The following is a 22,109-nucleotide window of genomic DNA, read 5'->3' as shown; positions in this document are numbered from 1 at the left end:
TTATTTTTATGATAAAAATTTTTCTAACTTCCACTGTGAATTTTTCCTTAACTCAAGATTACTTTGCAGCTTGTTTTTTAGTTTCTAAATATGAGAATTTCTAAACTTGTTTTTCCTAGATTATTTTCCTGTTTTTGTTTTTCTTTTAAGTAAGCTTTACGACCAACATGGGGCTCACAACCCTGAGATCAAGAGTCACATGTTCCACTGACTAAGCCAAGCATCTCCTCCTTATTTATTTATGGTCCAAGAATGTACTCTGTAAGATTAATGATTTTTTGATTCTTTTTACTTCCTTTCTATTAAGCAGGTGGTCCACTTTTGTAAATGTCCCACATGTACATGAAAAAAACATGTATTATACATTTGTCAGATACAGTAGCCTATACATGGTATATAGGTCTACTGTATTTTCTGTAACCATGCCAACCTTTTTTCTATGACTGTATAATCTATGATTGTGGATTTCTTTTATTTCTTATTTTCTGATAAATTTAGAAGCTGCTGAATTCTATAAATTTAAAATTGTTCTGGCGAATTAGTCCTTTCTCATGATCAACTGTTTCTCTACAAGTTTTTGCCTGAAATTATGATATTAATATAGCAACAGCAGCTTCCATTTAGTGTTTATATGTCTACATCCTTTCAATTTTCAACTCTGTATTCTTACATGTTGTGTCTCTCTTGTATATAAAACTGTGTTGTATCATTATCTGAAAATGTCTTTCATTGGAGGATTTTACCCCATTTACACTTACTGTAATTTCTGATCCATTGCAATTTAAACATACCACCTTGACAATTGTTTTCCCTGTCACTTTTCCTGTTTTTTCTGTCTTGCTTTCTTTTGGGTTGAGTACTTTTTTCCCCATTGTTCCATTTTATCCCACTAGTATACAGTAATGTACTTTCACAAACCTTTTAATGGGGTTACCCTAAATATTACGACATGCTACTCTGAATATTCAAGTCTAATATAAAATGATAGCTTAAACCCTTCCTCAGACATAATGACTTTAAAACACTTTTCCATTTATCCTCCTCTCAACTTACATAAAATTGTTTTTATGTACTTTAGTCCTGTTTGGTTTTTTTTTTTAATGCTCGAGACATTGTATTTGTTTTAATATCACTATTTTTTTAAAGAGAAAAAGAGAATGAGAGTTGGGAAGGGGCAAAGGGAAAGTAAATTTTAAGCAGGCTCCATACTCTGCACCAATCAACACCTGAGCCACCCAGGCATCCCTGTTTTAAAATCACTATTAACTTAAATCCCCATATTTACCCTTTCTGTTATTCCTCATTCCTTCTTGCATCTCCAAGCTTCTATCTGGCATCATTTCCCTCCTACTTAATGACACCATTTTTGTGGTTAGGAACATTTTCTCACCTTTTGTCTAATACATGTATTTATTTCTGTGTGTGTGTGTGTGTGTGAGAGAGAGAGAGAGAGAGAGAGAGGACGTGAGCAGAGGACAGGGACAGAGGGAAGGGGGGTAGAGAGGGGGAGAGAGGAAGGGAGAGAGAGAGAGAAAGAGAGAATCTCAAGTGAGCTCCATGCTCAGCGTGGAGAAAATGAAATATTAATTTTAACTTCCACACTTATTGTTAATATTTTTGCTTTGTATAGAAATCTAGAATTGCAGTTATTTTAATTCTATCACTTTGAAGATGCTGCTCCATTGTCTTTTGATTGTCACTGTTTTTAATGAGTAGTCAGTTGTCATATATTTAATCCTTTGAAACATGCCTTATTTCTTCCACTGCTCTCTCTAGACTTTTTTCCCTAGTTTTCAAAAATGGTAATATTTACATAATTATGACTTTCTCTGAATATATTTTGCTTGAGGTCTGTGGGACTTACAAAACCTATAGCTTGATGATTTTCATAAAATTTAGAGTTTCATAAGTATTAACTTCAAATATTCTCCTTCTTGTCTTTCTGGGACTACAGTTATACTAATGTTGGCCCATCTTTGTATTATAGTCTTTTCTGGTTCTCTCCCATCTTTTTTGGACCCTCTATACATTATTGCAAATTTTTTCTTCTGAGCAAACTTTTTTTTTAAATTTTATTTTTAATGTTTTATTTATTTCTGAGAGAGAGAGACAGTGTGAGCAGGGGAGGGTCAGAGAGAGAGGGAGACACAGAATCCAAAACAGGCTCCAGGCTCTGAGCTAGCTGTTAGCACAGAGCCCGACGCGGGGCTTGAACCCACGAACCGTGAGATCATGACCTGAGCCAAAGTCGGACGCTTAACCAACTGAGCCACCCAGGCATCCCCTCTTTTTGCCAAACTTAATTCACAATTCCTTCAACTATATTTCACCTGGTATTAAACTCATTTACTAAATTCTTAATTTTAGCTTTGTTTTTTTTAATTCCTAATTCCCTGCTGAATTTTACCTAAAATTTAACAGAATAAGAGAGAAGCAAAAAAAGTACAGTAAAACATACACAACAGTAGTCTGTATAATGTAAAGGATGGCATGAAAGTAGGCAGGGGAACTCATTTAACACTTCAATGGACACCTAAAGCTTAGGTTGAGTTGAAAATCCACATGAAGGAATTTGGGAAGAAGGGAGATCACTCTGAGCTTAAGTACAAAAACGTGAAGTATATTGCCCCACATTTGAGGAATTATATATTGATATGACAAAAATTTACGGGCAGACTAGTAGGTAGAGAGTAATGGAGGAAGACTAAAAAAAGAAGGCAAGGGCCAGATCACAAAAGACCTGAAGAGTTTATACTTCACCCTATAAGGAAGAAGGAGATTAACAAAGAAAAAATGGTAAATTTATTCCAGAAAGATCATTCAGGCAAAATTATGGGAAAGGTATGAGGACAAAATAAGGCACAAATCAATTAGTAAACCTACTGGAATATCAAGGCCAGAGAAGACCAGAGCCAGAATCACAGCACCAATACAGAAGGATATACTAATATGGTAAAGTACTGTTCCTAGTCTTCAGGGACTGAATATGAAAAGAAAATAAGGTCTAATTCCAGCTTTCAAGCACTAGTCAGAGATAAGAGTACAGGAGAACATTTAGAAGTAAGATAGTGTAGGATAATGCCATCTCATTTAGATCGCTTATAGTAAAAAAAACTATGCAAGTATACAGAAGAGGTTACTATTAGAGCACATATCAGTAAAATCTGTGTTATGCCTTGAACTCCAATTATCCTTCAAATTTAACGGCAAAAATTTTTTAAACATCTATATCATATTTATATATAAGTATTTATCTTAACTTCCAGATATTTTCCTATTACATTATTTTAACTAAAACAAAACCATGTTTTCTCTTAAGTATTTAATTAAGGTTTTAAAACTCAAGACACTTTAGGGGTACTTATTTGGCTCAGTCAGTAAAACATGCAACTCTTATTTTTTCCAGAGAGAAAGACAGAGACAGAGAGACAGAGAATGAGCCGGGGAGAGAGAAAGAGAAGGAGACACAGAACCTGAAGCAGGCTCCAGGCTCTGAGTTGTCTTCACAGAGCCCAACATGGGGCTCGAACTCACAAACCGTGAGATCACGACCTGAACTTAAGTCAGTTGCTTAACCAACTGAGCCACCCAGGTGCCCCAAGCATGCAACTCTTGAAATCAGGGTAGGGAGCTCAAGCCCCACACTGGGTGTAGCTCTTATTTAAAATTTAAAACATGGGGCACCTGGGTGGCTCAGTCTGTTAAGCATCCAACTTTGGTTCATGTCATGGTCTTGTGGCTCATGACTTCTAGCCTCACTCACATCAGGCTCTGCTGTCAACATGGAGCCTGCTTCAGATCCTCTGTCTCCCTCTCTCTCTGCTCCTGCCCAGCTCAAGCTCTCTCCCTCAGAAATAAACATTTAAAAGAAAAACACTGAAAATGCTTTAAGTTTCTAAAGACAAAAGATTAACTTTGCCTTTCAAATGTGACTTTTTAACACAAAGTAGAAAAGTGGTAAACCGTCTCCATTAAAAAAAAAAATCAATACTCCCAGCAAAACTAAAGGTAAGCTTACAGGTTGAGCTAATTCAGAGAGTACCTAAAGATATGGACAACCCCCTTATATTTTAACCCCCCCAAAAAAGTATTTACTGACTCTTATACTCAAGTTTTCAATATACAATATGAAATAAATTAGCCGTGAAAACAATATTTTTAAACCATTCAACATAATCTCTGCAATAGTACCTAGTTAACATAATATTTGCCTTAAGTATACCAAATATTTACTGTCAGCAAAATAAAAACCAGCAAAGTATTTTTGCATCTAAGAGCCTGACATTCCTGATCCACTGGATTTACATTTTTTCCTAAGTATAATAATATAAAAAAATATCTCTGGGTACTCAACATATTAGAATACAACTACCTATTTATAACTGCCAACTTCCAACAATATGACTCATCAAAACACTAACACAATACTTTAGCAATCATCTTATGTGAAATGACAAGTGAAAAACAAAACTCTCAATAACAACAGGTCACCAAATTCTTTCGTCTGTTACCATAAAAAAAAATTTATTTAAGAAACCTAAGTATACAATCATGATTAAACATTTTAAAATTAAACCGAAATGTTATAAAACTTCCTTTATCTCTTTTACAAAAAAAAAAGTCTCAAACAGAAAAGGTTAAATTTAATGGTAAATATTTCCTTTTGTTGAATTGTTTTCTGATGCTATCTTAGTAAATTACTTATTCAGCCGCTTTTTTAGGTTCTCAAGGTGTTCCATTTTAACATCCTGTAATGCCAGTACCATTGCTTTAGACAAGGAGGGATTAAATGAAACAGTCATTAGACAGCACAAATCTATTAAATCTCTCTGACACTTCTGCAAACCATTCAGGAACTTTTGGTACTGAAGAGGATCCTTTTTTAACTGTTTCATTTCTGGTACTGAAAACCCTATTAGACTAGTAAGTATCTCATCTACAAAGTCTACATCTAGATAGCCAGTACCATCAGAAATCTTTGCTGTTATACTCCAAATGCCACCAGAACTTGAAAGATTTCCAGTTAAGGTTACAATAAATGCTTTGACCTTCACTGTGGTAACTTCCTTTGGTTTGCTGGCCATTAAAACAGACAAATAGATAAAGGGTGGAGAATACAAGTCCATGGCAATAGAAAGATTAGTGTTGTTCTCTGATGATCGTAAAGAACAAGACTGTAAATGGTGATCATTTTCATTAGAAATGTGTGAACTCCTTTTTGGTACATAATTTACCAGCTCTCCCTTTGATATTTTATTTAAGGAATGGCCATCTGCACTGCTGAAGGTTTGTTTTACTTTATTATCTGTCTCTGAGTCCTTATCTGTATCTGTAAAGTCATGGGGTAGAGGTACATTACTGTGAACTGAAAAAACACTATTGTTTTGGTCTTCAGCAGATGGACAACTAAATGATTTGTCTTCATTAGTCATTCGTTCAGATACATTTTTTCCATTCCAATTATTGTTTCCACTTTTGCAAATCAAAGAAAAACTATTTGGAGTATTAGGCTTATGTGAAAATTTCTCTATGCTTTCATCTGAGGTTCTGTTCAAAGTCAATGGCTGCAATTCTTTAGTCTTCATTTGTTCTTTCTGGACAGTTTCTTCTAAAAGCAAGGCCTCCTCCAATGAAAAGTCATCTAATTCCCCATCAGTGAAATGCATTGGTTGATTTGGTTGTTTCCCCTTTGGTTTTGGAGAAATATGCCATGATTCAAAAGCTGACTGTCTTGTGGCAATAGTACTTGAGGAACTACCTGTGCTGAAACACCTTCTTTCTAAGGAGGTGTCATTATTTGCTACAAGCTCATTTTCATCAAGACTTGCCAAGAGTTCTTCATCAGAAGGTCCTAATGCAGGATCTAGAACATCTGTAATTCCAGGGATGGTTTGGTTAGAATTATTTGGTATGATTGAAACTACAGGATCAGGTTCCCCAATTAATCTTGCAAGTACTTTTTCTTGGGCATATTCCTCTAACAGGGCATCTACTTCTCCTCCCAAAACCTTCACATTTTCTGGTTTCAATAAGAGAACACCAAGACGGAAAGAAATGTTTCCATAAATCAAAATTTTTGTACCTGGAGGAAGATCACTATGAAGAGCTGGAATAGATTGATATTCCATTCCCTGCATTTGTACAACCCCATCAGTTAGCTGCAGCATCAACATTCGTGAAGGCTTTGCTTCCCAAGGTTTTGGGGCTACTTGTGTTTCAGCTGTAATTAAGTCATTTGTTGTATTCTTTCCTCTCAACTTTTGTATCTGGGAATATGCAGGTTGACTTACATCAACCAATGAATTAATCTGCAAAGCAAAAAATCCATTCAGTTCTCCTTTTGGAACTTCTAAAATGCCATCAGGTAAAAGAGGATGTTCCAAATCTCTCAGATCAGTAAGGAGCCACTGCTCAAACACTTGTTTATTCATTTGTGCCTGACTCAAATTAACATTATCATTTTCTTCTTGGATCCAGTTAATACAAGCTTCCAACCACATTAGAGGTACTTTAACATGCCATGTAGCTGAAAGCCAGGTTTCAACTCTTAATGCAATATTAGTTACACTCATTTCTTTTAAAATAAAAGAAATATTATGCACGTATTACCTGAAAACAAAAAACAAAAAAATGATAATTCAGTATATTTAAATATAGTTTCTACAATTCTCTACAATGCACAGGTATAACCACACCCCTTAGATTTTTCTCTCTTCAGCATCTTAAAATCCTTTGACTTTCTACATGACCAAAATTCAAATACCACAAGTAATCAAGATGATATAATGAGAAAAGCAAAAGGTTTGAGACAGATATATTCAAATTTGAGAGCTAGTTCTGTCAAATTACAAGCTGTGTGGCGTAATATAAATTTCTTAACTTCTCTAACCCAATTTTTCATCTGTAAAATGTCAATACCACCATCTATCTTCCAGAGTTGTTGTGAAGATTATACAATTAACATTTTTAAAGCATAATGTCAGACCTATGAAAGACACTCGGTAAATGGTAGTTATTACATTGATAACCAGATTCTAATTTAAAATTTAGTCAAGAAACAACAGTCACTAAGGTTGTTTTTCTATCCATGATTAATGCTCTATTAAAACTTTTACCATTTGGGGTGCCTGGGTGGCTCAGTCAGTTAAGTGTCCAACTTTGGCTGAGGTCATGATCTCAGGGCTGGTGAGTTCAAGCCTGCATCAGACTCTGTGATGACAGCTCAGAGCCTGGAGCCTGCTTTAGATTCTGTGTCTCCCTCTCTCTCTGCCCTTCCCCTGCTCGCACTCTCTATCTCAAAAATACAGATTTTTTAAAAATTAAAAAAAAAAACACTTTTACCATTCTGTTTGTCCACTTAGCACTTAAATATGTGGTCTATGAATAAAAATATAACAAATAACAATAGACTCTGTGCTGATATAAAGTATCTTATTTGTTTTGCTAAATAAATCTCAACAGTCCTACCAGATAAATGTACTTCTGATTTTCTCAATATAAAAGTAGCAGCAAAACACTAAACACTAATTAACCCTGTGTTCACAAAGTATATTTTTTCTCCCACAGATCAAAATATCTAAGAGTTAAAATCTATAAAAGTTTTAACATGTCCACAAGAAAACTTACCATTTGGAACAGGAACATATAGGATTTGATGACAGGATTTGGAACGGGTTGTTCAGTGGAGTAAGTGTAACCTCTACTGTTCAGAAATGGCCCTGGGACGAGAAGCGGTAAGGGTTACAAGGCAAAGCCACAGAAAGAATCACTGATCTATCTGCATGAGTGTAAGAGTTCGGTGGTATGGTTTTGAGCATTCCTATTATCAATCAGGGCAAGGTAGAAGTAAAATAATAAAAACATGAGGTTCTGAGTGAGCTAAATAGAAGCAAGTGACCATGAGAAATTTATACACTCCCATAGTGTATTTCCTTATCTATGTGCTTAACTTCACAGGGGTACTGTAAAAATTAAAGATAGGAGAGGATGGCCCACAGGGCACTGGCACAAGCACGTATCTTAGGAAGCTGGGTGAGCTGACCCAAAGGAAAGATCCAGCTGAGCTCAGCATCCCTACTGCCATGGCCTGTCAGTCACAGGGCTTACAGAAGCTTCTGTAGGCTGAGAAGTGGGAGCCCAGAAAGTGTCCAAGGTCCACATGTAGAAGAAACTAAAGCTGAAGCAGGCCAAACCAGCTCAAGCTGAAATAGAACAGTACAGCATACAGAGAGAGAGAAGTGTCTAAGGCCGAGGACACTGCAGCTCTGGGATCCCATGGTAGTCGCAGCAGTGAAGGCCCAGGAGATGATGATCATCCTCCAGACCTAATTCTAGCAAAACAGAGATGAAGTCCTAGAAAACCTCTTGGACTTTGAGATATCAAGCAGAAATCCATGAAAACTACCACATAAATGGATAGGGGAAGAAGAAAGAAGTGCTTATTCCAAGGATTGGCATTTTAGATGCCTTCGTGGAATATGAAATTTTAGCAAAGCTTGAATTATATTTTCATGAAAAGGCATTAAATTATTTCTATATATTATATAGTAGGTCCTTTCATTTTTTTGGAGAATAACAAAGCTAGCTTCTTTGTATGAACTAAAAACTTACCCTAATGTACAACATGGTGACTATAGTTAATAATACTGTCCGTATTTGAAAGCTGCTAAGAGAGTAAATCTTAAAAAGTTCTTATCACAAGAAAAAAAAATCTGTAACTATATATAGTGATGAATGTTAACTATTAACTAGACTTACTGTGGTGATCATTTTGCAATGTACACAAATATCAAATCATTATGCTGAACCACTGAAACTAACAGAATGTTTGCATCAATTATACTTTAATTTTTAAAAAACAAAAAAAGCGTACCCAAAGATTTCATTTTTTTACCTCATATTTCTTAGAACTTTAATGGGTATACATTGTCTGTTCCCCTATGTCTTTTAGCTCAAGAAACATATATCAATACTGACTTTTCCTTTATTACCGGTAGTTTTAAAAAAAATGTTTAAAAGAAAGAAAAGGGTTTCATATTTTCCCCCCAAAAGTTTTCTTGAAGGTCAGGGGCTTTATCTACGCGAAAGTAGTAAATAGCTATTTGTAACCTGTGTTAAGCAGCAGACAGCCTTAAAATAGTCTTTTCCAGCTAAGGGTTAGAACAATAAACACTAGTATAATTGTTTGGGCTGCTTTTAGTTCCTCTTAAATCAAAATTACTAGATGACAGAATTCAAGAACTGGCTACATGTTATTAGTTGGTATGCTGATAATCACTTAAAAGTAAAGACTATCGTGCAAAAAATAATAAAGAAAACAAAATAGATGGGAGTGCCACTATATAATCTAGTGGTTCAGAATACAACTCTAGAGCCAAATTATCTTACACTTATAAACTCTGTGACCCTAAACAAGTGGTCATGTTATTAAAAATGGTTAAAATTTGAACCATAAGAGGTTCTCAAATTAAACAGTTCATTTTGAGAATGCATCCACAGACTCAGAGTTCCTTTTTTTTTTCTTTTTAGTGTTTATTTATTTTTGAGAGAGAGAAGGGGAGAGAGTGCAAGTGGGGGAAGGAGGCAGAGAGAGAGAATCTCAAACAGGATCCCCACTGTCATCACAGAGCCCAATGTGGGGCTTGAACTCACGAACCATGAGATCATGACCTAAGCTGAAATCAAGAGCTGGATGCTTAACCAACTGAGCCACCCAGGTGCGCCCAGACTCAGAGTTCCAACCAGCCTTCTAGTTCCCCTTCCTTAACTATAACAAGATATCTTAGACAATCTTTTTTTTTTTTTTTTAACATTCCTTTATATTTGAGAGAGAGAAAGAGACACAGAGTGCAAGCAGGGGAGGAACAGAAAGAGCGGGAGACACAGAATCTGAAGCAGGTTCCAGGCTCTGAGCTGTCAGCACAGATCCCAACACAGAGCTTGAACTCATGAGCTGTGAGATATGACCTGAGCCGAAGTAGGACACTTAACCAACTGAACCACCCAGGCACCCCTCTAAGACAATTTCCTAACAACAGACACAGTAAGCAAAAACTACAATGAAATGACTAGGAAAAGAGACAAAAACTTCAAAAAAGCTATCATTACTATCCTCAGAATGATAATATGAAATTGGGTTCTCTAACAAGAAATATTCATAGGACAAAAATAACTCTTAGAAATTTAAAATGATAGCAGAAACGAAAAACAGTGAATGGAAGATAAAGTTAATAAAATCTCTTCCGAAAGTAAAACATTGATTTCCAAAGAAATCAATGAAACACAAGGAGAAAAAGAAAAAACAAAAACAAAAAATAGCCCAGTAAGTCTAACAGACTAGGAGTTCCAGAACGACAAGAGAGAAAACAGAGGGAGAAGGAAAGGATAATCAAAGAAATAAATTAAAAATTTCTAGAACTTAAAAATAAGAGCTCCCAGATGGAAAGAACCCAATAGAATGGATAAAATGGACATATAACAAGGCATTATCTTTATGAAATTTTAGAATACAGGGCAAAGATGCTGCAAGCTTCCAGAAAGGATGACAAACATCAATGGATGCACATGGCTTTAGATTTCTCAATAGAAGCTGAAAGGTAAATGAGCAATTCCTTCAAATTTCTTAATAAAAATTATTTCCAACCTATATATTCCTACCTAGGAAAAGTATCAATCAAGCATGAGAGTGAAATTAAACATTTTCAGATCAGCATTGTCCAAAGCAATTTTTGCAAAGGAGGATGTGCTCTATTATAACAAAGAAATAAACCAAGAAAGAGGAAGAAATGAGAGGAAAAGCATTACAGCAAAAAGTATTTGCAGGATGTAAAGGTGAAGAGCCCAGAAGGCCTGAAGAGAAATTATTTTTCAAGAAGATAAAATCATTTAAGACCACTATTTCCAGGATTTCATGTCTTTTTCTTGGTTTACACCTCTGTTAGTTAGAGCATTAATATATCTCAATGCAGAGGAGAGATTTAAGTAACTGTAGGAGTTGGGAGTTAAACTGATGAAAAATATAGAGAAAACAAAACAAGGCCATTCAAGAGAATAAAAAATGTACTAGAAAGGTAAAGCAACACTAGTATATACTACTAGGCTTAGTTATTAATAACATGTGTAGTCATAACAGACATTCTGAATACTAACCTGACAAAAATTTTAACTTAGCTATCCAGATTAATTTTTAAAATTTTTTTAAATATTTATTTATTTATTTTGAAACAGAGACTGAGCATAAGCAGAGAAGGGGCAGAGAGAGGTGTTGTACACCTGAAACTAATGTACAATTGTGTATCAACTACATTCAAATTAAAAAGAAAAAATACTGTCCTCCTGATGTCAAGAATAAAGCAGATGGGGGCACCTGAGTGGCTCAGTCAGTTAAGCATCCAAATCTTGATTCCAGCTCAGGTCATGATGTTACGGTTGACAGATCAAGCCCTGTGCTATTAAGTGCAGAGCCTGCTTGGGATTCTCTCTCTCCCTTTCTCTCTCTGCTTCTGCTTGCGTTTATAAATAAATAAATAAACATTTAAAAAAAAAAAAGGAAGAAGAAAGCAGATGTACTCATTTAAACACATATAATAAAATTGGAACGATACAGAGAATATTAGCAGGACTCTGCAAGTATGACATGCAAATTTGTGAAGCATACCATACTCTTATGAAATAAAAACTAAACAACACACACACAATAAGTATAAAGCAAATGTCTACTCTAACATTTTACATTTATAAGAGGCCTATGTGAGTGCAATAAAGCAAGAAAAAGAAAAGGTTTATAGATTAAAACAGAAGGGAAAAAAAGCATGCAGAAAGACATATAGACCAATAGAACAGAATACAGAACCCAGAATTAAACTTTCATAAATACAGTCAAGTAATCTTCAACAAGGGTGCCAAGATTACACAACAAAGGAAGGATAAGGTCTTCAATAAATGGTGCTGGGAAAGCTGGATATCCACATGTAAAAGAATGAAAATGGACCCTTATCTTTTACCATATTAAAAAATTAAAATGGAGGTCTAATGTTTGTTTATTTTTGAGAGAGACAAAGACAAGAGTATGAGTAGGGGAGAGACAGAAAGAGAACAAGACACAGAATTCATAGCAGGCTCCAGTCTCTGAGCTGTCAGCACAGAGGTAAAACTGATTATCTAAACATAAGACCTAAAATTATAAAACTATTAGAAAAAATATAGGAGGAAAAACTTCAAGACACTGGAATGGGCAATGATTTCTTGGATATGCCACAAGTAACAAAATCAAAAACAGACAAATAAGACTACATCAGACTTAAAAACTGTGCAGCAAAACAAACAACACAATGAAAAAGCAACCTACAGAAAAGGAGAACCATTTGCAAACCATTATGTGATCAGGGGTTAATACCTAGAATATATAAAGAACCCAGTAACAAAACAAAACAAAATTTTTAATGGGCAAAAACACATTTTCCCAAAGATATACAAGTAGCCAACAAGCATATGAAAATATGTGCACCATCATAAAGGAAATGCAAACCAAAACTGCAATGAGATATCATATCACACCCCTTAGAATGGCAACTAGCCAAAACCAAACCACAGAAAATAACAAATATTGATGAAGATGTGGACAAATTAGAACACTTACCCACTATTGGTGGGATTGAAAAATGGCACAGCAGCTAAGGAAAACAGTATGGAAGTACCTCAAAAAATGAAAAATAGAACTACCATATGATCCAGAAATCCCACTTCTAGGTATATATCCAAAAGAATCAAAAACAGAATCTTGATGTATCTGCACACCCACGAATCACTGGTGGCATTATTCACACCGGACTAGGTATAGAAGCAACCTAATTGTTCAACAATAGATGAATGGATTAAAAAAATGTGGGCGGCGCCTGGGTGGCTCAGTAGGTAAGCATCTGACTTCAGCTCAGGTCATGATCTCACAGTTTGTAAGTTTGAGCCCCGCTTTGGGCTCCGTGCTGACAGCTCAGTGCTGGAGCCTGCATCAGATTCTGTGTCTCCCCTTCTCTCTACACCTCCCATGCTCATGCTCTGTCTCTCAATAATAAATAAAAACATTTAAAAATTAAAAAAAAGGAAGAAAGAAAATGTGTTATATAGATAAGAAGGAATATTATTCAGCCTTTAAAAAAAGAGGAAGAAAATTATATCATATGCTATAACATACATTAACCTTAAGGACATTATGCTAAGTGAAATAATCTAATCACAAAGGACAAATACTGAGTCCACTTACATGAAGTATCTAAAGTAATCAAATCATAAAAATAGAAAGTAGTGGCTGCCAGAGACAGGGGAGGGAAAAATGCAGAGTTGTTGCTGAATGAATATAGGATCTCATTCACGCAAAATGAAAAAGTTACAGAGATCTGTTGTACAACAACGTGTATATAGTTAACAATATCATAAATGTTAAAATAAAAATTGCTTAGAGGGTAGGTTTCCACAATGAGACAGAGAGAGAGAAATCAAAAGGGAAGAGAAAAAAGAAAACTCCTCCTAAAATAAAGATGATATGAATATTTATCAAGAAAGCATCAAAGTATCTACAAAATAGCAACACTGCCTGATGAGTTAGCAAGATGCATCTTTTTCCTGGTCCATTTCCTGCTCCATTTTCACACTTTTGTGCTTCTTGTTGACGATTTCACTGTTTAAAATGGTCCCCAGCATAGTGCTGAAGTGCTGTCTAGTGTTTGTAAGTGCATAAAAGCTGCAATGTGTCACATGGGAAAAAATGAATCCAACAAAATACTGTAGGATATTTATCTTGAAACTACAAATTACTGATGAAAGAAATCAAAGACGACCAAAAACAAATGAAGAGACCAGCTGTGTTGAAGACTCTACCTTAAGGTTTCATTCTCTCCAACTGATCTAGCGATGATTCAATGCAATTCCATTCAAAATCCTAACATCTGTCTTTTGTAAAAAATGACAAGCTAATTCTAAAATTTATAAGGAAAAGCAAAGGAACTGGAATAGTCAAGATAATTTTGAAACAAAAAACGAATTTGAAGAACTCACTATCTGATTTCAAGACTTAGTATAAAACTTCATAATCAAGCCAGTGAGGTACTGGCAAAAGGATTAACAAACAAGTCAATGGAAAGGGAAGATAGTCTAGATATAGACCCACACATAATATGGTCAACTGATTTTTCTACAAAGTTGCAGAGGCAATTCAATGGAAACAGGATGGTCTTTGGAACAACTGGTGCTGAAACAATTGGACAATTCATATGTAAAAATATGAACCTCAACCAATACCTCACACTATATATAAAAATTAACTCTAAATGAATCATTGACCTAAACATGAAAACTAAAACTGTAGAAAAGCTGTAAGAAAAGTTAAGACAAAAAATCTTTGTGACCTTGGTTTCTTAGAAGTTTTCTTAGGGAGGGGCACCTGGGTGGCTCAGTCGGCTAAGTATTTGACTTCTGCACAGGTCATGATCTCACAGTTTGTGAGTTCAAGTCCCACATTGGGCTCTGCACCATCAGTGCAGAACCTGCTTGGGATTCTCTCTCTCTCTGCCTCTCTTTCTGTCCCTTTCCCATTTGTGCTTTCTCTCTCTCAGAATAAATAAGTAAACTTTAAAAGTTTTCTTGGGGACAACATCAAAACTACAATTCATCAAAGAAATTAATACATTGGGCTTTATCAAAATTTTAAAATTCTGCTCTTTGAAAAACACCGTAAAGAATATAAAGCCACACACATGCGATAAGCCACAAACTGAGAGAGATAATTGACAAAAGACTTGTATCTAGAATATAGAAAGAATCTATACTTAAAACTCAATAAGAAAACAAACTTATTTGGGGCACCTGCGTGGCTCAGTTGGTTAAGTGTCCATCTTTGGCTCAGGTCATGATCTCATGGTTTGTCAGTTAGAGCCCCGCAGCAACTCTCTGCTGTCAGCACAGAGCCCACTTCAGAAACTGTCTCCCCCCCCGCCCCTCCCATTCTCAAGCGCATGCATTCATGCACTCTCTCTCTCTCTCAAAAATAAACATTAAAAAAAATAAAAAGAAAACAAACTGATTTCAACATGAATAAAATATCTGAATAGACACTTCCCCAAAGAAGATATGCAGATAGCAAATAAACACATTAAAAAATACTCAATATTATTAGACATTAGGAAAATAGAAAAGTAAAATCACATTTGATACTACACATCTATTAGCAATGCTAAAGTAAAAACTAACTGAGAATACCAAAAATTAGAATTTCCATATATTGCCAGTGTGAATACAAAATGGCAAAGGCTGCTTTGGGAGACAGATTAGCAATTTCTTAGACAGGAAAACATACACTTAACATATAACCCAACAATCGCATTATTAGGAACGTACTCAAGAGCAATGAAAACTTAAACTAATTAAAAATCTCTATGTGAAAGTTCATAGTAGCTTTACAACCCACATGTCCTTCAACTGGTGAATGGATAAATTATAGTACATCATTGCAATGGAATACTACTGAGTAATAAAAAGGAATAAACTACTAAAAGATGCAATATCATGGCTGTAATATTATAGATTGTGTCCCTGCCAAAATTCATATGCTGAAATCTTAATGCCCAATGTGATGGTATTAGGAGTAGGGCCTTTGAGAGAGTTCTACCCTTAGGTTATAGGGTGGAACATTCATGAAAGAGATTATGGCTTTTATAAGAGATCACCCCCACCACCACCACAGAGCTACCTTGCCCCTTTCACCACAGGAGGTTACAGTGAAAAGACGCCTGTCCATGAATACAGAAGTGGGTCCTCCTCACCAGACACCAAAATTGCTGACACCTTGATCTTGGACTTACTTCCCAGCCTCCACAGAAGTAAATTTCTATTGTTCCAAGCCATCCAGCTTATGGTATTTTTGTTAGAGCAGCCTGAACAGACTAAGTCAAATGTCAAATGCAACATGTGAAGTGAAGCCAAAGACTGTACAATTCCATTTATATGGCATTCTGGAAAAAGCAACACTAGCAATGAAAACAGTTCAATGATTGCCCAAGACTAAGTGTAGAGAGGGACTGACTATAGGGGCATACAAAAATGTATTCTCTATCATGATCTTGGCAGTGATGGTGATATGCCTATGTCTGTTAAAATACACAGAGATATACACCAAGAAAAACATAAATGTTATTGTATGTAAATTATATCTCCGGGCACCTGGGTGGCTCAGCTGGTTAAGCGTCTGACTCAGCTCAGGTCATGATCTCACAGTTCTATGAGTTCGAACCCCACATTGGGCTCTGTACTGACAGCTCAGAGCCTGGAGCCTGAATCAGATTCTGTGTCTCCCTCTCCTCTCTGCTCCTCCCCCACTTGCGCTCTGTCTCATTCTATAAGAATAAACATTTAAAAACAATTGAAAAAAAAACTTATCTCAATAAAAAAAACTGAAGGTAAATACCAAAAAACTAAAAATATAACTTTTAAACTAGCTCAGGAAAACAACAAGAACAATCCAACAGAAGGCACAGAGGAACAGCCAACCACCATAAATAGAAACAATAAAATGGTAGAAACATGTCTAAATATATCAGCAATAATAATGAATATAGATTAACTTACCTGTACATGATACTCCCAAAATGAATAAACCAAATCCAGTTGTATGCTTAAAAGACAGACCTAAAACAAGATAACATCAAATATAAAATTAATTAAAATAAAGGCATGTTAAAACTACCAAGCATGATTCCATAAAGCCATAGCTTAAGGACATCCACAAGACTGGGAGATCTGTACAGTTGACCCTTGAACACAGGTGCGAACTGCACAGGCCCACTTTATGCGGATTTCTTTCAATAATTATAGAACTGTATTTTCTCTTATGATTTTAATATTTTCTCCAACTTCCTTTACTGTAAGAATACAGTATATACAGTACATGTAACATAAAATATGTGCTAATTGACTACTTCTGTTATCAGCAAAGCTTGTGGTCAGCAATAAGTTAATGGTAGCTAATTATAGGGGAGTCAAAAGTTACAAGCAGATTTTCAGTGGGGTGGGGGTCAGCATCCCTAATCCCAGCTCTGTTCAGGGGTCAACTGTACTTACATAACCTAAGATTCCAAAGTGCCATTTTATTGCATCTGTTGTCATATTTTTTAATCTCAAAAAAGAAGCCAGGTCCATGGGTCTTAGGTATGTTTGTTCAGTGAGTTACCGATTTCCTCCACGACAGCACTGGCAGATGGATCTCGTATAATTTGCAAAAGGTTGTATTAATGTAATGATAGTCATTAAGTAAACGGAAATCAGGACAAAGCGTACTTTCAGTAGAGTTATAAATTAAGTGAATTATCAAGCATAAATGCCACAATTACAATTAAGTTGTTTGCAGAATGTTTTGTACTATAAATCACTCTAGGTACAGTATATACCCCTAAAATTATTATAGTACATGCACCCACATAACACAAATAATATGTTCTAGCTGAACCTGTTAAATACTAGGAGATAATTTTATGGATACCTCTAGGAGAAGGAAGGAAAAAATGAGAAAGGAAGAAAGATGGACTGGTTGTGAACTGAAAAGGTCAAGGCTGGACAGGAAATGAAATGAACAAGGATGAATTTCAGAGATATCAATCCTGTATCCCAGCAGGTACAACTACATAAACAGAGATAAAGATAAAGGTTTGCTGAAAATAAAAATTAAAACCTATTTGTAAGAGGTTTAGCTTTTTTCAAAACACTTTTACATCTGTAATACTACCTAAACCTCAAAATAATAACATGATAGAAAGAGTAAGTTCCATCATCTGTTCAAGAAGAATAAAAGTGAAGCTTGGAGATTAAGACAGAAAGATCATATATCCTAGCAAACGCAGAACTAGAACATAAATTCTTCTAATTTCCATTTCTATGCCTTTTGCTAGACCCTGTTGACTTATGTAAAAAGAGAAAGTATAGCCAGTCCCTTATTTACATATAAAATCCCACTTACAAATAAAATACATTCATAAAAAGTCATTCTATTAAGAGCACTATACTGTTGTTATAACGAACAGACATTTCTCAGATCTCATTTAAATAATAAGAAAGAAAAACTTAACATCATTCACTGCATCTACCTTTGTGACAGCTTCAAAACAGCAGCACCATGGTTAAGTACTACTTTTATTTGCTATAGCTACTAAAATATTGCATAAAATAATTTCAGAATTTTTAAAATTACAAACTGATATTTTAAGTCTTAATGTATCCACTTATTTTTTTCATTTTTCCTTTATTTCAAACATGTACCTCCTTGTTAGCATTGAGCATGGCAAGTGACAAACTCCTTTTAAATGACAGTTGGGACAAATTCTGAGAAACACAGCTCAGTGAACCACAACTAAATTGTTCTATTAATGTGTGGCAGTCCTAATTAATAATTCTCTCCAAGTACTATCCTCTAGGATTTAAATCTCCACTTCTCAAGCTAATTGACATATTATAAGTTCATAACAATGTTACCATAACTAGGCAAAGAAAGAAATTTCTGATGATTAAAACCCTAAAAGATAACCATGATATATATAAAACACAAATATGATGAGATATTTAACATTGTGCAAGCACTCAAACATAGCTAAATTCCAATATTTTACCAAAAAGTCAAGAAGTTTGGGGGAAAAACTGCTAAATGAATATTTGTTAGACAGAATTCATTTAAAAGCAAAGTAAGTGTAGGGTATACTAATCAGAAACATAGATGTAGTCCCCCCCCAACTGCACGCTATAACAATTGTAGTATAAAGAGAATTCTATATAAAATGGGATTTTTTCCTATAGATTAAAAAGAAAATTTTATTTAAAAATTTAATTAAATGGGAAAAGTATTATCATGTGGGATCTATATTATAAAGTTTAGACTGGGTTTCAATAACTGAGCCTCTTCATAACTTAATAAATTGTTATTACTTGCATCTACTCCTTCAGCAATTCTTAAGGTTTTCCTTCCTCTCTTTCTGAAAAAATTGAGTAATCATAGTCACTGCAGGTAGAAACAACTTAGAGGGGAGGTATGAGCTAGGGAGCACAATTTCCCAACTCCTCATACACAAAGAACAGCCCCTGATCCTCATGAATATCACTGTCCAAGAAAAGAAAAGCATGGAAAGGTATGTTTTTTAAATTGTACGTTAAGAAATGTTCATACCATATGATGACTTATTTTTCTCTCCAAAACGAATCAAGAAAGCAATCAGAAAGGAAGACAAAGATTTATGTGCCAGAGTGTTTATCACTGTGTTTGTATAGGGTGGAAAAAACCAGAAACAATGTAAGTGTTCAACAACAGTGGGGGGGAAATTAAATACACTATACTGGATCCATGAAATGGAAGGTTATGTAGTCTTTAAAAAAATTTCTACAGGCCCATTTAATAACATGAAAATATGTTCATATTTTATTTTGCTAAGAAAAAGCCCAGTTATAAAACTATGTGTGTATATATATATATCTTAATCCCTATTAATTTTACAATCATGGAAAAATGTTTTCCAAAAAGCTGACTCTCTAAATCTGACTTAACCCAATAATCTACATTCAATCTCTTGACTGCAGGAACTGACCAGGAAAGAACAGAGTAGGAAAATCCTATCATTCACCACAAAGATTTGGGCATACTTGATTTATAAGTTAATTTTCAGCCAGCCTCATCTATTTCCATTTTTTAAAAAATGTAACAAAAGTACCATCCTTTTGGACATTCAACCAATAGCTGAAACTTAAAAGCACTAACAAATGTTGAAATCATAACCACTTCACGTTTACACAAGCTTCATCTAAAAAATAAGTGTCTTAACTTATTAAGGGTAACTTCAAAATTTTGAGAAGACATTCTCTGAAAATTAGAGGGGGGAATTATATTTAATGATCGAAATTAGAAGGAAGTTATCTGTGTGGGATTGTTCGTGGATCCTCCATAACTTACTGTAAGGAAAAGAGAATAGGTTTAGGAGTCTGAATTCCACCTCTACTATGTGACCTCAGGCATGTTCCTTAACTTCTCAGTCTTAAGTTTTCTTCTCCATAAAACAGATAACCACAACCTACTCACAGTACTCTTAGTAAGCTTTAAACTGCCAGCACAAGGTAGGGCACATAGTTGGGAGCCTCAAGAAATAATACTTGTATTTTAAATAATCATCCAGCTGGCTAGCGCAAAATCTCTATTATATTAGTTTATCTAAAGTAAATCCCAAGGGTAAGTAATACTAGCCCTAAATTTACTGGGAGTTCAAAATGACCATAAAATTAATTACACAAGATAGGAGCCACTGATGTATCCAACTTGATGGGTACCTTGGCAACCACTTGCCAAAGTCCTTAACTGAGCAAAAGTACAATACAGTAGTTTGGTTGAAAACAACAGAGGATGAAAAAATGGTGTAAAGATAGACTTTCCTGTTCAAGGGTAAACTAAAAATTAGGTAAAACAGGTAAGGAGGAAACACGTGGAAAAAGAAGAACAAAACAAAACAAAAAACTCCTTTCGGGCAATAGTATCTAGAAGTTAAGTAACAGCTTTCACCAGTTAAGGTCCAGTCAGAAGACAGAGAAACTGGGAGGAGGAAGTTCTTAGATGCGGCCGTTTGCTTTGCATTCCTGCTCATCACTCTAGTGTTATCAGGGGAGAAAATGATGATTACACTAGAAATACTAGATTGAAAGATAGCAGCATAAGTACAGTACCCTTCTATTCCCCTTTAAGTGTTGGTGAAATGTCCCAGGTTTGTAAGGCAGTCAATTAAATACTGCAAATCCTGACTGGCAGATTAAATTTCTATAATCCAAGTATTCTCAACCCCTAAATACACGCATCAATTCTCGGTTGAATATTAAATAAAGATCTGAACCTTGTAATATAAAACCAATATGTGAACTAAGTTTTACCCTCCCAACAAGGCTCTTCATGAAGATACATTCATCATAGAGGAAGGCATTTTAAAAAATTACATTACCACTTAAAGAGACCTTCTATAAACTCCACAATCCCGGACACTATGCCCTTAAGTGTTTAACTATCCTCCTGGCCATGCTTAAGTCCTTAGCTCCTCCAACAAGAGTTTCTTCCTAATTAGGCAGGTAAAAAATCATGGATGAACGCAATCATACCAAAAAAAGGTGCTGGTTACATCCATTCTGCAAATTATTCAAGAGGGGAAATCAAGTTCCAGTAAGAGGGATCGGCACATTTCGTCATTACGAACTGTAGATCTGTATTCTGCAAATGGTGGCGTTAAAATGATATGTAAATTATGACATCTTTATGCTTCAGCTCACAGTTGGGGTTGTGGGTGAAGGCTGGAGGGTAGAAGAGTAAGGACGGGGCTACTGGCTACGACCAGGCCAGGAGATTTCCCCGGGTCGTCACCGATTCGAAATGACCTTAAGGGCCTTAACAAAAGAAGTCATCAAAGCCTGGCCCGGGGGCCTTAGAAGTAACCGAACACAAAGCAACTACAAACTTGACTGCGCTACATCAGTGCCATTTGCGAGCACGAGCTTTTGGGGTGTTTTCATCACTGCTGAATACCGCCACTCGTTCGGTCGCCGTTTGAAACGGCTGAGAACAGAACGCAGATGTCTACAACTTATTGTGCGATTCGCTTTCATTTCAGGAGACAGAATGTTAATACTTCCAGCAAATTTTTCAGATACACTGCAGCGGCGACACTGCAGAATACTCTTCCGACAGGCCCCATTTAACAAAAATGGGGGGGGCGGGGAAGAAGAACAGACGGGGGGGAAAAAAAAGAATGGTCTCCTTAGAAAGCCTGAGAAGACGCCAGGGACCTNCTGGGCCTAGCACCGACCTGGGCGTCCCGCCTTCCTCTCGCGCAACAGCGGTCCCCGGGCTGTGCGACTGTGAGAACAGGAACCGCCACGGCGCGCGCCCTAATCCTTTTTTGCCTCTTCCCGCCCGATTTGCCGCGCGCTCACGCCACTCCTCTAAACCTAAAAGACTCCTTAGGCCCCGAAAACGCCCCTTCCCCGCCCCCTCCCTGTGCGCGTGAACGAGGTAGCCTGCAGTTCTCGCGAGAGGTTCCCCCCTCCCCTCTGCTGTT

The 22,109-nt window shown here is 35.9% G+C and overlaps 1 protein-coding gene and 2 pseudogenes across 2 annotated transcripts; 2 read left to right on the top strand and 1 right to left on the bottom strand.

The window, feature by feature from the left end:
* Window positions 1–4,542: 4,542 nt before the first annotated feature.
* RMI1 (RecQ mediated genome instability 1) lies at window positions 4,543–22,005 on the bottom strand. 2 transcript variants are annotated; one of them, XM_077749542.1, is made up of 5 exons: window positions 21,858–22,005; window positions 16,615–16,674; window positions 7,627–7,718; window positions 6,083–6,609; window positions 4,543–5,872 (listed from the first exon to the last, which is right to left on the bottom strand). In XM_077749542.1, exons 4-5 carry the CDS (start codon window positions 6,570–6,572, stop codon window positions 4,698–4,700), a joined length of 1,665 nt encoding a protein of 554 aa, XP_077605668.1. In that variant the 5' UTR covers window positions 6,573–6,609; window positions 7,627–7,718; window positions 16,615–16,674; window positions 21,858–22,005; the 3' UTR covers window positions 4,543–4,697. The 2 variants fall into 2 exon arrangements, with proteins under 2 accessions (XP_077605668.1, XP_077605667.1); XM_077749541.1 differs by having other exon boundaries at window positions 4,543–6,609.
* On the top strand, window positions 8,082–8,419 carry LOC144219519 (V-type proton ATPase subunit G 1 pseudogene; annotated as a pseudogene).
* LOC144219563 (U6 spliceosomal RNA) lies at window positions 11,565–11,665 on the top strand (annotated as a pseudogene).
* Window positions 22,006–22,109: the final 104 nt, after the last annotated feature.

The sequence above is a fragment of the Crocuta crocuta genome, unplaced genomic scaffold (genome assembly GCF_008692635.1).
Source record: "Crocuta crocuta isolate KB4526 unplaced genomic scaffold, BGI_CrCroc_1.0 scaffold99, whole genome shotgun sequence".
In the NCBI taxonomy this organism is placed as follows: Eukaryota; Metazoa; Chordata; class Mammalia; order Carnivora; family Hyaenidae; genus Crocuta; species Crocuta crocuta.
Note: the sequence above shows the minus strand (reverse complement) of the source record. Positions and strands in the feature narration are given on the sequence as shown.